General features: G+C 43.4%; 2 protein-coding genes across 3 annotated transcripts in view; both read left to right on the top strand.

Annotated features, from left to right (window-relative positions):
• Positions 1-13296, top strand: part of LOC136885430 (retinal guanylyl cyclase 2) — a 301136-nt gene that overhangs the window by 99081 nt on the left and 188759 nt on the right. Inside the window, exon 1 of one of the 2 annotated variants that reach the window (XM_067157974.2) lies at positions 2573-2622. The exons of the other annotated variant lie outside the window; for it this stretch is intronic. The gene's annotated coding sequence lies outside the window, so the exon portion shown is untranslated. Of the gene's footprint in view, positions 1-2572; positions 2623-13296 lie in introns of those variants that run through there. 2 annotated transcript variants of the gene reach the window in all.
• LOC136885641 (vacuolar protein sorting-associated protein 4) lies at positions 295-1639 on the top strand. Its single transcript, XM_067158336.2, has one exon. The coding sequence runs from the start codon at positions 295-297 to the stop codon at positions 1591-1593; it is 1299 nt and encodes a 432-aa protein (XP_067014437.1). The 3' UTR covers positions 1594-1639.

Below are 13296 nucleotides of genomic sequence, written 5' to 3'. Positions count from 1 at the left end.
GCTCCTATCCGACCTCCCTTGATCAACTCTTGTTCACTTCCAACCCCAGCGGTTTGCGAGGTCTAGGGAGTCTCATTTTCACGCCCATCGCGATCTTGATGAAGGCACGCACCCAGCATTTACCCGGCGAGAAAATGGGAAACCAGGTTCAAATCCGGCCGAGATAGTCACAAAATGGTCCATTTTAACACACGACGTCGGCATGTGATGTATTCCCTACACTGAGCCATAGAGCGCCTGCCACACCACTCTCTATATTCTGGACAGGGATAACTCAAAATACTTATGTTCCAGATGGCGGCGCCGGACAGCACGCTGCAGAAGGCCATAGATCTGGTGACGAGAGCCACCGAGGAAGATAAGAAGAAGAATTACGAGGAAGCTCTTCGTCTCTACGAGAGCGCAGTGGAATTCTTCCTGCACGCCATCAAGTATGAGGCACAGGGGGAGCGGGCCAAGGACAGCATCCGCAGCAAGTGTCGGCAGTATTTAGACAGGGCCGAGAAGTTGAAAGAGTACTTGTCCAGGAAGAAAGAGAGGAGGCCGGTGAAGACCGGTGAGAGTGACAGTGACAGTGATATAGAGGACCCCGAGAAGAAGAAACTGCTGGCCAAGTTAGAAGGAGCCATTGTACTGGAGAAACCAGATATCAAGTGGTCTGATGTTGCTGGGCTGGAAGGCGCCAAAGAGGCTCTCAAGGAAGCGGTCATCCTTCCAATAAAGTTCCCTCATCTCTTTACTGGCAAGAGAGTACCGTGGAAAGGGATTCTTCTGTTTGGTCCCCCAGGGACAGGGAAGTCGTACCTGGCCAAAGCAGTGGCGACTGAGGCCAACAACTCGACCTTCATCTCAGTATCGTCTTCAGACCTGGTCTCCAAGTGGCTGGGCGAGTCCGAGAAGCTGGTGAAGAACCTCTTCGAACTGGCGAGGCAGCACAAGCCCAGCATCATCTTCATCGACGAGGTGGATTCGCTTTGCTCCTCCCGCTCGGACAACGAGTCCGAGTCCGCCAGAAGGATCAAGACGGAGTTCCTGGTCCAGATGCAGGGTGTTGGCAATGGCAATGATGGCATCCTGATTCTTGGTGCCACTAACATACCGTGGGTGCTAGACGCTGCCATCCGAAGGCGATTCGAAAAAAGAATTTACATCCCCCTCCCGGACGAACACGCTAGGCTAATAATCTTCACGCTGCACCTTGGGAATACCCCAAATACCCTAACTGACGATGACTTGAGGCTGCTGGCCAAGAGGACGGAAGGATACTCGGGCGCTGACATCAGCGTTATGGTCCGGGACGCTCTGATGCAGCCGGTACGCAAAGTGCAGACCGCGACGCACTTCAAGAAAGTGTCAGGTCCTTCGAGAAGTGATCCTGGGCGGAGAGTGGACGATCTGTTGACGCCCTGCTCCCCTGGACACGCCGGAGCCATCGAGATGACGTGGATGGAGGTCCCCAGTGACAAGCTGTACGAACCGCCTGTCACCATGACGGACATGCTGCAATCACTAGAAACATCCAAACCTACCGTCAACGACGAGGACTTGGCAATGATTTATAAGTTCATGGAAGACTTTGGACAGGAGGGCTGATTGTACTAGCGCTTGCTTCTAATCAATATAGATCTATCGACCGGTTCGTTCATCTTCTTCCTTTCCTTTGGCCATATCGAGAGATATTCACAGCCGCTTCCTTGCCCTTTCTGATTCTCTTAGTGCGACTCACTACTTTCCCGAGAGCCGGAATTTTGTTTTGTCTCGCACTACCGACATGCGTCTGTGGATCACTGCTAGTGGTGGCCTCCGGATCCCAAGATAGCGGGTTCAGACTCGGCAGAGGTAGTCTGATTTTTGAAGGGCGGAAAAAAATCCATTCGACAGTCCATGCCGTACGATGTCGGCATGTAAAAGATCTCTGGTGACACATTTGGTGTCATAGATGCCGAAGAGAGTTTCGGTTTACTTGGTCTGCCATCTAGTGGGCCTAGAATAAAACAGAACGTCGAAACTGACGAGCAGACAGTCAGATGGCGGCACACGGCACAGGGTAGATACCTTCATTTTCACCTGTCTCTGATTAGCGTCGTGCTGCCCTGTTGAGCCATGGGGTTTATTGTTAAAAGAGTCGTAACACCAAATGTGGCAGCAGAGACACTGGACCCCTGTGCTTGACGTAAACGGCGACTAAAAGGGGGACCATGGTTCGCCTGGCTGCGTCTGGCAATGTTTCTACTTATTTTTGTCATACTCCTTAGTTTCATTTTTACCGGGCGAGTTGGCCATGAGGTTAGGGGTGGTCAACTGTGAAATGGCATCCGGAAGATAGTGGGTTCGAACCCCACTGTCGGCAGCCCTGAAAATGGTTTTCCGTGGTTTCCCATTTTCACACCAGGTTGTACCTTAATTAAGGTCACGGCCGCTTCCTTCTCATTCGTAGCCCTTGCCTATTCCATGGTCACCATAAGACCTGTCTGTGTGAGTGTGACGTAAAGATCGAGTGTTGAGAGAGGGCGCTGAGGGTCGCCGCGCGGCCGGGCACAGCAGAGCGGAGCACAGCTCCCCCAGTCGATATCACGAGCTGGGCTCCGCGCCATGTATCGTGTGTGACGGCCTCCTGAACAGGTAAGTGCAACAGTCTTCCACACTTCTGGTTTCTCCATCTTAAAGAGGCTTCCAAACGCTACATTTTTTTCTAATTCAAATGTTTTAAGGCTTAAAAACGTCAACATGTGAAAATGTCTTCTTAATATTCGCTATACGTACCATTTTGAGCAAAGCTTTATTCAGTATAGCTGCCATTCCGAGTTACGTGCAAGACGTCGCCAGGTGGTAAACGCGTGGTACTCAACTCGAAGATTTACCCGCTCGGGATCAATAGGAGCGAGCTTTAGTACTGTACAATGTTCTGAATTATCATCAAATCCATGATAGTGAATTTCGGTCGCGTAAGTGTTGGCGCCGTCTTCCCAGTTCTCTCCAGATCAGGGGTATTCACTCTTACATGACTGGGAAACCATCTTCAGGCCTGCCGACCCACTATCTCCCGCCTCGAACCGTACCGAGATCGCAGACAATTTTAAAATCCAAATAGTGTTCAATATCTAAAGTTAAAGTGGAAGTGCTGCCATCTTAAGATAGGCTACTAGATCATCGTGGTGCGCGGCTAGTAATTTAATTATTCATTTGACAAATAACATGTCAAAATTGAAACCGGTCGTGTTACGTACATTTATTACGTGTAGAAGAGATTTTAAGTACAGAACAAAAATGGCCAACCGGACACCAGTGGGATCCGAACCCACAACCTCCCGGGAGGTTTTATTTTCACACCCTTAGCGGCTCTTGTATTCCTTTGGCCGATCCCTTCATTTATCGAAGTGTCGTATCCCTTCCAATTTTTCTCTCTGATTAGTGTTACATATAGAGGATGGACTTCCTCTTAACACAATAATCGCCACCACTGTGACAATATGAAACACCGCTAAGGCAACCTCCCGGGAGGTTGTTGGTTCGGATCCCACTGGTGTCCAGTTGGCTGTTTTTGTTCTGTACTTACAGTAACATCTCTTCTACACATACTAAATGTACGTAACACGACCGAATAGGTTGAAAGTCGGTTTCTATTACAATGCGATCCTGAAAATTCAATATTCATTATCATGTCAAAAATTACTACTTTCGAGAAGCTGAAAAAAACTTTCTGCTGCATTTCAAAGCACATTTCATACCTTTTGCTTAAGTACAATATGAATCAGAAAGCAATTGCGTGCTCTAAACAAGAGGAAATTTCTTTTCAAACTATTGACTTATCGTGTTTCTCAGTTAAATGATAGTTCCAGATAGTGTATTAAATTAGCAACATCTTTATACGATGTTTATTGGTGAAGAACATGTGAATACCACTTCTATTCTCAACCTCTGTAGCAAATATCTCCTCGTCATCATCTTGTAAATACAATTTAAATTTCTGTATGTCCTCCATTGTGTTGTCATGGGTGGGAAGGAGCTGGAAGATGAACAGATGTGCTGGCTTGTGGTCATTCCGATCTGTTGGTTACAACCTGATGGGCTTTCGTAGTTACAGTCTCTTCACAAACTAAACTGTCATGGTGTCACTAGAGGTCCCTGCATTACCACTGTAGACTCTTTACTCATTTTGGAGGGAAACTGGCTTCTCAAATGTAGAGGGAGCACACTGCAGACCACCCCCACCCCCCAGAGGCACCAGAGGCTCTCAATTTGGAAGCGTGGCTTGGTGACGAAAGGGTCCTGTCCACTTACTTGTGCCATCTATCCTATCCGATCCCCTTGGTCAAGTCTTGTTCTTTTCCGACCCCGACGGTATTAGGTATCGATTATGGATTGTATTTTATTTTCACGTCCTTCGCGGCCCTTGTATTCCTTTGGCTGGTCCCTTCATTTTGCGAAGTGTCGTATCCGTTCCAATTTTTCTTCTTGATTAGTGAGAGGATGGACTTCCTCTTAAAACAAAATCACCACCACTGTGACAATATGAAACACCGCGAAGGCAACTTCATCTCTTATGGTAAAACTTAATTCATTTGAAATGACAGTATGCAAACTCGCTCGCGAATGTTATTAGCTGATCTCTCCGTAGTCCGTTCCTCCGGAAGGAAAAGCCACAGTTTAGGTAATGGAAATCTATGTTCTGTGGAGGCGAGTATTTTTTAGTTGTAAAAGCAACTGGGAGGGGCCTACTTTTCACTTCTTTCTACTAAAGTCTCTTTCTCATATGGAAGACAGAGCAAGTGGCCGTGCGGTTACAGTTGCATTCGGGAGATAGTGGGTTCAAACTGCACAGCCCTGAAGATGGTTTTCCGCGGTTTCCCATTTTCACACCAGGCTGTACTTTAATTAAGACCACGGCCGCTAGCCCTTTCCTCTCCCTTCGTCGCGCATAAGACCTGTCTGTGTCGGTGCGACGTAAAGCAAATGGGAAAAAATATCATATGGTAGAGTTATTTAATTTTCTTTGTGCTTTATCGCAATTTCAGCTTCGATATTCGCTTCCGTAGAATCTTTAATTTCGTTTCTCTCCTTCTCATAATCTCTGGCATCTGATTTACGAATTAAGGGCGTGATTCTATTTTGGGTTCCCCCTGTGGGTGGGGGCCCTGTTGTAAGGGGCCCAAGGAGCTCTCAACTTGGGAGTGTGGGTGCTCCCTTCGTCAACTCTTATTCTTTTGCGACCCCGACGCTATTAGGTTGCCAGCTCTAGGGAGTTTCATGTCCATCGTGACCCTTGTCTTTTCATTTTTCGAAGTGCCGTATCGCTTCAATTTTCCCCTCTCTGATTACTGTTAATAATCACCATCACCTCTATTTTGGGTTCGTAGCTTGCTGTCGAATTCAGAACATGTAGAAAGTGAACGACGCTGATTTCCCCGTTATACACAAACTGGCACATTTCTAGTGACTCCATAGTTGTTGTGTTTTGCTCCGTTGTGAGGGAGAAGTCAGCTATTTCCGTGTAGAGCGCGCCGGCAGTTGAGAGTGGTGCTGGTGATTATTGTTAAGACTCATCAGAAGGGAGTCCGACACTTTGAAAAATGAAGCTATCGGTCAAAGAACGACTAGGGCCACCAACAGCATGCTAGACCTCAAGTGCTCTAATACCGTCGGAGTCGGAAAAGAACAAGAGTTGACCAAGGGAGGTCGGATAGGAGGAGCCTGGCACAAGTGGAATTAATTCCAGGGCTCGGTGGTCTCCAACCCACGCTCCCAAGTTAAGAGACCCTGGGGCCCCTTTTAGTCGCCTCTTACGACAGGTAGGGGATACCGTGGCTGTTATTCTACCGTCCCAAGTCACAGCGGGTTGGAAGTTGAGATTCCTCACTTTTATCACTTAATTTAAGGGTAATATAAATTCATTATAACTGCCTTTTAAACTGTGCTTCTTTTTAAGAGACTGTGAGTGCGGCAGCCTTCTCGTGAAGGCGAGTGGGGATGTTCTGACCTCTATCGTAGTGCGTGGTGACGACAAGTTTGAAGGTCACGGATCGATCCTTGTCAATAATCAAGTAGAGATAATCCGGACCAGCTATTTCGTGTCTTCTCACAACTGAGGTCTTGTTCTAATTTAGGGTTGACACACATAGGGATATCCCCTTATCATTTTACTAAAATTAGGGGAACAGACAGTTTTTCAAATTCCTCGTACGTAATACGCTTGAAATGAAATATGCTGTGGATACTCTTATCAAGGAATAATTATACTTGTAATATTAGTTGAGAGTACGTCCATCTGACACTGACATGAACTACGTTATAAAACACAATACGGACAAGCTCTGTGCTTTGATGACACCTGAAGTGGGACCCTCTCAAACCGCCGCTTGAGGCGACTAAAAGGGGCTCTTAACATGAGCGTGTGTTAGCTGACTGCTGGCATTTGTCGTCTATTCTACCCGAGCTCTCTTGGTCAACTGGTGCTTTTAGCGACAGCACTCGAGGCCTAGGGAGTCTTTCATTTTCACGCCCTTGTCTTTCTTTGCCCGATATCTTCGTTTTTCGATGTGTCGGATCCCTTCCATTTTTCTCTCTGATTAGTGTTATATAGAGGATGGTTGCCGAGTTGTACTTCCTCTTATCACCACCTTATGAAAGAGAGAAGAGATGCCCTAATAGGCTACTTATTATAATGATAGCTTTACGTCCCACTAACTTTCGGAGACGCCGAGTTGTCGGAGTTTTGTCCCGCATGAGTTCGTTTTACGTGCCAGTAAATGTAGTGACACGAGGCTGAGCGCCACCGAGCGCGCAAGGCCTCCCCGAACATGTCGGAAGTACCGAGCAAGCTTTCCACAGCACCTCTTGTTCATAACCTTCAACTGCGACAAGCAATAAAACATAATGAACGTAGCCTATTTGTTCCTTTTGGTGACCGACAGAACATGCAAACGAACAGCCTTCTTCCTCATCGAGTTACGATTCAACTATTGCGTTAGATCGATTACTCCTACTTAATTCAGAAATCAATTATTTGAGCGAGGTATGTACTGCCGAACATTCATTTTTATCAATCATTATTCATTTATTTATTTATTTATTTATTTATTTATTTATCGTACGACATGAAGAAAAGCATCGAGTAAACACAATTAAGCGGTCCGCCCTACATAAATCGTACGTGTTTTGACAAATTCTCTTCATCAAAACATCCTACTTTCTACAACACAAGTTCAAAATTACAATGATTAAACATATATCTAACAACTTACCGCATTGTCTTTAATGATCATTTTTATTTTCAGGATATAATTCCTTAAATGTCCGACTCATTGGCCCAATGGTCAGCGTTGACGCCTTCGGTTCAGAGCGTCCCGGGTTCGATTCCCGGCCGGATCCGGGATTTTAATCCCCTCTGATCAATTCTTCTCGCCCCGGGACTGGGTATTTATGTTTATCCCAACACTTTCCTCTACACTACACTACCAACTAGCAAAGACCCACGCAATAGTGATTACATTCCTCCATGTAGGGTTGGCGTCAGGGAGGGCATCCGGCCGTAAAACAGGGTCGAATCCACATCTGCGACCCCACAAGTCTGGGAAAATTCGTAGAAAAAGAAGAATTCATTAAATACTGATGCGTCCATTCTTGAAATTAATGTTCGTAAAACGCACACTTAAGTGTATGTAACGTGATGTGGAGGAATATCACAAGAGTAGGAGTGAATACAGTGTAGCTATGATGAATTAAAACAGAAATACCCACACTACTATAACACTTTTAACGAGCTTAAGCATAGCTGGACTGTATAACATTAAGCATTCAATACTACTCTATGAAGATTCGAACCTCGCTGTCGGCAGCCCTCAACATGCTTTTCCGTGCTTTCCCATTTTCACACCAAGCAAATGCTCAGAGTGTACCTTAATTAAGACCACGGCCCGCTCCCACACCCAGGCCTTTCCTATCCCATCGTCACCATCAGACCTATCTGTGTGGGTGCGACGTAAAGCCGAATGTAAAAAAAAAACTCTATATATGTATTTTAATACGTTCGTAATCTTGTGATTTTCCTCCACATCATGCTACATTTCAGAAACTTTTAAGTGTGTGTTTTTCGAACATTAATTCTAAGAACGCACGCATACACATTTAAGAAATTATATCCTGAAAAAATAATTATTTAAGAGAATGTATTTTAGCGGTACGTATTTATATGTTTATTGTAACGTTCATCTCGTGCCAGGGTGTTTTACAGGTTCTTGTGATATCGCTGCTGAAACGTGTACGATTAATGTAGATTAACTATGTTTTTGTAAAAACAATAAATATTGACAGGGCGGATCAATGAATAGCCCGTTGCTTTTATATGATGATCTCAGTCAATGCGGACCAAATATTATCAAATTTCTTAATCGTATAAACAAAAGCATACACACAAAAACATTAATATTTAGAAATCTACAGAGAGACATGATGAGGCAGGCTCATATCTTAAAAAGCTCCGCGTGGCAAAATCCATTACAGCTTGCAATTGCTGTTTTCGGAGCCGCATGACGAGGCTTCGTCAAAAATTCTTATGAATAAAGGAGTAAAATTGGGGTAATATTTGTGTTTAGTCGGAAACGGAAAACTATGCCACGGAATCTCTCTGCGGTGCGCAATCTTCATATCCTGGCAATCCACCGTAAATGGGCGATGTGTTCGAGCTACTGAAGCGGCTCGCGGTATTCTCTGACAGTCGTAAGAGGCGACTAAAAGGGGCCTACTTGGAAGCGTAGGTTGACTACCACGGGGCCGTTAGATGAGTCGTAGCATTGCTTCCCTTTACTTGTGGCAGGCTCCGACCTCGCTTGGTCAACTCTTATTCTTTTCGGACGCCGAAGGTATTAGGTCTTCCTTCATTTTCGAAGTGTGGGACTTTCCCTCTGATTACCGTTATTAGACGAAGGTTGCCTGGCAGTACTTCATATGAAAACAATAACAATAGATGAACCTTAAACTAGTTTCCATTTTGTTTTATACAGTCCACACTAGACACGAAACTGGGTATCGTACTACAAATTCTCAGTTTTCGACAAGAGTTCAGCTTCCTTGTCGCGAGCCTGCACTCACCCACCACTGTAGAGATTTTGTTCTTTAATTCTCTGTTTCCTTTAAGTGCCAATACGACAGAGGCAGGCCCTAGTACACAGCACGTACGGGACGATTACTAGCTAACAAAGACTCCATCAAACCACAAAGTATTCTTGTTTTAAAAGAATGGATGAATATCAGGAAGCAGCCTGATCTTAATGAATGTGGAAATGTTTATGAACTTGTCATCTGCGTCACGCGACAGTCTGCTATACGTTATGGTGACAATGGGATAGGAAAGGGCTAGGAGTTGGAAGGAAGTGGCCGTGGCCCCAGCATGTGCCTGGTGTGAAAATGGGAACCGACAATGGGGTTCGAACCCAATATGTCCCCAATGCAAGCTAGTCTATTTCTTTGTGTTCGTATTTGAAATTGTCTATTGAGTAATAGTTAATTATCGTGTTTGATCGATATGTCAGTTGGGCAATTTTTCACGTCTGTATCATCGTTTTGTCGCAATGTGTATTTCTATTGCTTCATTAATATTTAATATGCTATTAATTCGATATGTAACATGTTTGAAGATCTGTTGTGTGTGTCGTATACGTGTTCACAAAACGTTGAATATCGGTCGTGCGGAAATTAGAGAGTACTCCTGATTTGTAAAACTGATCTTTTGAGAACATGTGGATTGTTGTCAATGCTACTTTTAGAATACATTAGCTATTCTGTACGAGATTTGAGCACGATGTCTCGTGTATTTTTTAGGATTTCTGAGTATTTTCTTAATCATGGTCTCTACCAGGTGTGCCAATTTCGCGTAATTATTTGGGGGGTGCTTGATTAACATGAACACAGACAAACATTCCCAAAAAATAACAATATTCACAAGTAAACAGAAAAATAGAATTGGATTCATAAATAAATATTCTGAAGGAATGTTTTATGTACGGTGTTATAAAAAACAATCACAAGTAAAAAAATTACAACTTGCTTCATAAATACATTTTCTTAATAAGTGTCCTATTACTGTACATTATGCTCTGAGCAGTCTCCATTGCGAAGGCAGGTTCACTTTCTAATCTCATCTCTTGATATAAAACCATCTACCACATAGTTACCGCCTTAGCAACCTCAGAAGACGTTTTAAGGGGACTTAACATCTAGGAGGAGAACGCCTTAAAGTCAGCGCCTCAGCTGTCGCTCTAGGGAGTGAAATGTTGTCACACACTAGTTCTTCCTTGACTTGCTCGATTTTTAGTCTTGGTGGTGCCATATTCGTTTCGTTTGTCGTCGAAAGTCAGGGGGTGCAGTATAGCAAACACTGGTTCTGTCAGCTTCCGAACAACTTCCTGCTGAGTGTTTCTTGTAGGTGAGAGCACGATGCACACTGAATCCTAGCTAGTTTGGAGTTTTAAGACTCCGTCACCTACGAAATAGGCAAGCTGCCAGAACTTTCCACATAACATGGGAAGGGACACTGCAGAATTTTACGACGAAATACAAATAATAAAACAAATCGCAAAAGACAGTGGAGGATTTACTAAGACAACAACAAAAAGTGTAAACAAATCCCCAGTCGAAAACTATATAGTTCTCAAATTCGAGAACAAAAACAACTACAAAATAGTTGAAGCATTCCGAGCACAGTTTAAAAAATGACATTCACAATAAACACATTAGCAAAGACCCTTTCTTACGAAACACAACTATGTGAACTGAAATGCCAGGAACGAAACCGTAATGCTTCATATGTTGGCCAAACAATTTCGGCACCATGTTCAAAGCGTTCTGTGAACATGTGTGCAAGTAGTAGCAAACAAGACCAACTACAATACATTAGGTCCCGACCTGTTTCTTCATGTACGAAGCATCTGTTGGTTTGGTTTGATTAGGAAACGTTAGTGTAGTGATGTTTTTATTGAAATTTGCTTTAAAAACGATTTTGATATATTAGCACGTCTGCATCGTATTGCATACCTGGATGTAATTCATATTACAGAGATGCACTTACATTCAGATCAAGTGTATTCGTAGTTACAAGTAATTTATTAGGGTACATTAAAACATTCGAAGATAAATTTGTCAATAGAGAGGATGTGTTCGGTGTACTTGATGAGGTGTTTTGCCCGGATAAGGCCAAAACTCTGTGTTGGTGCCACGCCTTGTACACTTCTCTATTACCATACCTTTTGAGGATGTTAAAAGTGAGGTTATAAACAGTGATACACCTGTTTATTTTATCTGCGAATGAAGATTATATTCTCTTTGTTAAATCAGAGGACAAGGTATCAACTTATATACTGTCACTTAAAGTACGTATTTACGTTGCCAACGATGTGGGTATTAAAATACTTTATACGAAAATGCATATTCTACCAGAGAGCGTCAAACTGATTATTCTATTGATTATCTGAAGTGAAACAGATATAGCAGTTTGGTGGATCATTATCAGAATCACTGTTACGAGAGAATTGAAATTCGCGGCAAGCTTATGTTGCTAACAAACTTCTTGAACGAGGTAGGCTATATTTAAAAGCGTATGGTAATAGAAATGTATTTCTAAAACAAGTACTTATTTATAGAAATAAGAATTACGGTCTGGAATAATTTACCAAGGGTGCCACCTACTTTGAAATCACTTAAGAAAAGACTAGGTAGACAGTTGCCACTTGGACGACAGCCCTAAATTCGGATCATTGGTGATTGGTTAGTTAATTGACTGAAGTGAAACGCATCAAATATTCACGCAGGACTGTTGTTATACAATGCAATCCTATATTACCTATTTCCTTTACCATACTAGTTCATAGAGAATGTTTATATTTTGAATTATCCACATATTGCTCATCTAAATATAGGATATTTCTAAACAGTATTGGTCTATTACCCAAATTAAAGTATTGTGCTCGTTATTATTGACAGCATAGCAATTCAATGCGATAATCAAACGGTTATGTTTATGTATCACAGGCGTGTTCACTTTGAACCGATGCATCGGCCATGTTGTTTTTGTATTAAGGTCTGATATTATTGTAGATGGTCTTGTAGCAAGGAAGCAGTAGAAGTACAGACCGAGGAAAAAGCTAACGTATTGCATAGAATTGGCAACAGAACGATAGCAATGTGTTGGGTATCCACACGTACAACGCTCGTGCCGTGCGCGATACAGAACATACTCTAAAGTCTTCACATTGATAGTGGTGACACCTCTCAAAATACAACGATAACGTCAGTGGCACAGGACGTGCTTGCAGTGTGCTTCACAAAACAAATACACCCGCATGACGTTACATTATCCGAGTAGAGTAACTGGTAAGGTTAACTCGTGAACGCTTACAGTGAATACAGAGTAACAGAATATGGCTAATCAATATTAAGGATGGTTATTTGTTTTACCATAACCTCATTTGCGAGGAATTTAACGTCTATTTTTTTTTTGCTAGGGGTTTTACGTCGCACCGACACAGATAGGTCTTATGGCGACGATGGGATAGGAAAGGCTTAGGAGTTGGAAGGAAGCGGCCGTGGCCTTAATTAAGGTACAGCCCCAGCATTTGTTTGGTGTGAAAATGGGAAACCACGGAAAACCATTTTCAGGGCTGCCGATAGTGGGATTCGAACCTAGTATCTCCCGGATGCAAGCTCACAGCCGCACGGCCAACTCGCCCGGTTAACGTCTAATTTCCAGGTGAGTTTCTTCATAGCAGTGTGCTATATGAGTTCAAGGGCGCCCATACCCGGGGCACCCCTCTAGCTCTCACGGAAAGGCAAAAATCTAGTGTAGTTACGTCTTTTCCTTTCAAGAAAATGACTTAAAAGTCAGAATTACATAAAAGCGGTTGTACCATGCCCACCAACAGGCAGGGGATACCGTGGGTTATTCTACAGCAGAATAGAAATCGCCATTTATCTTCCAAAATATTAAAATGACTACGTGCCCCCCACTAGAAACTCTCATATGTATGAGTTATTACTACTTTCCTCACCAAGTTATTCTTTATATCGTAGGAACAATCTGATGAATACCAATACATCGGCTACGCACTGGTGCACGATAAGCCATTTAGGACAACTAACTGTTAACAGCTACGAAGAAACTGAATTTAAACAACATTTCCGATTGCCGGGATCAACATTCGAACATCTACTTTCTAAATCCAAAATCGGGGAACAAGGAAAACCATTGCAAGACCCACGAAAAAACTTCTGGTTGTAATTTGGCTCTTAGCACCTGATTCGTACAGA

Source organism: Anabrus simplex, chromosome 14, assembly GCF_040414725.1.
Source record: "Anabrus simplex isolate iqAnaSimp1 chromosome 14, ASM4041472v1, whole genome shotgun sequence".
In the NCBI taxonomy this organism is placed as follows: domain Eukaryota; kingdom Metazoa; phylum Arthropoda; class Insecta; order Orthoptera; family Tettigoniidae; genus Anabrus; species Anabrus simplex.
The sequence above is the reverse complement of the archived record's forward strand: the minus strand, read 5'-3'. Positions and strand labels throughout refer to the sequence as shown.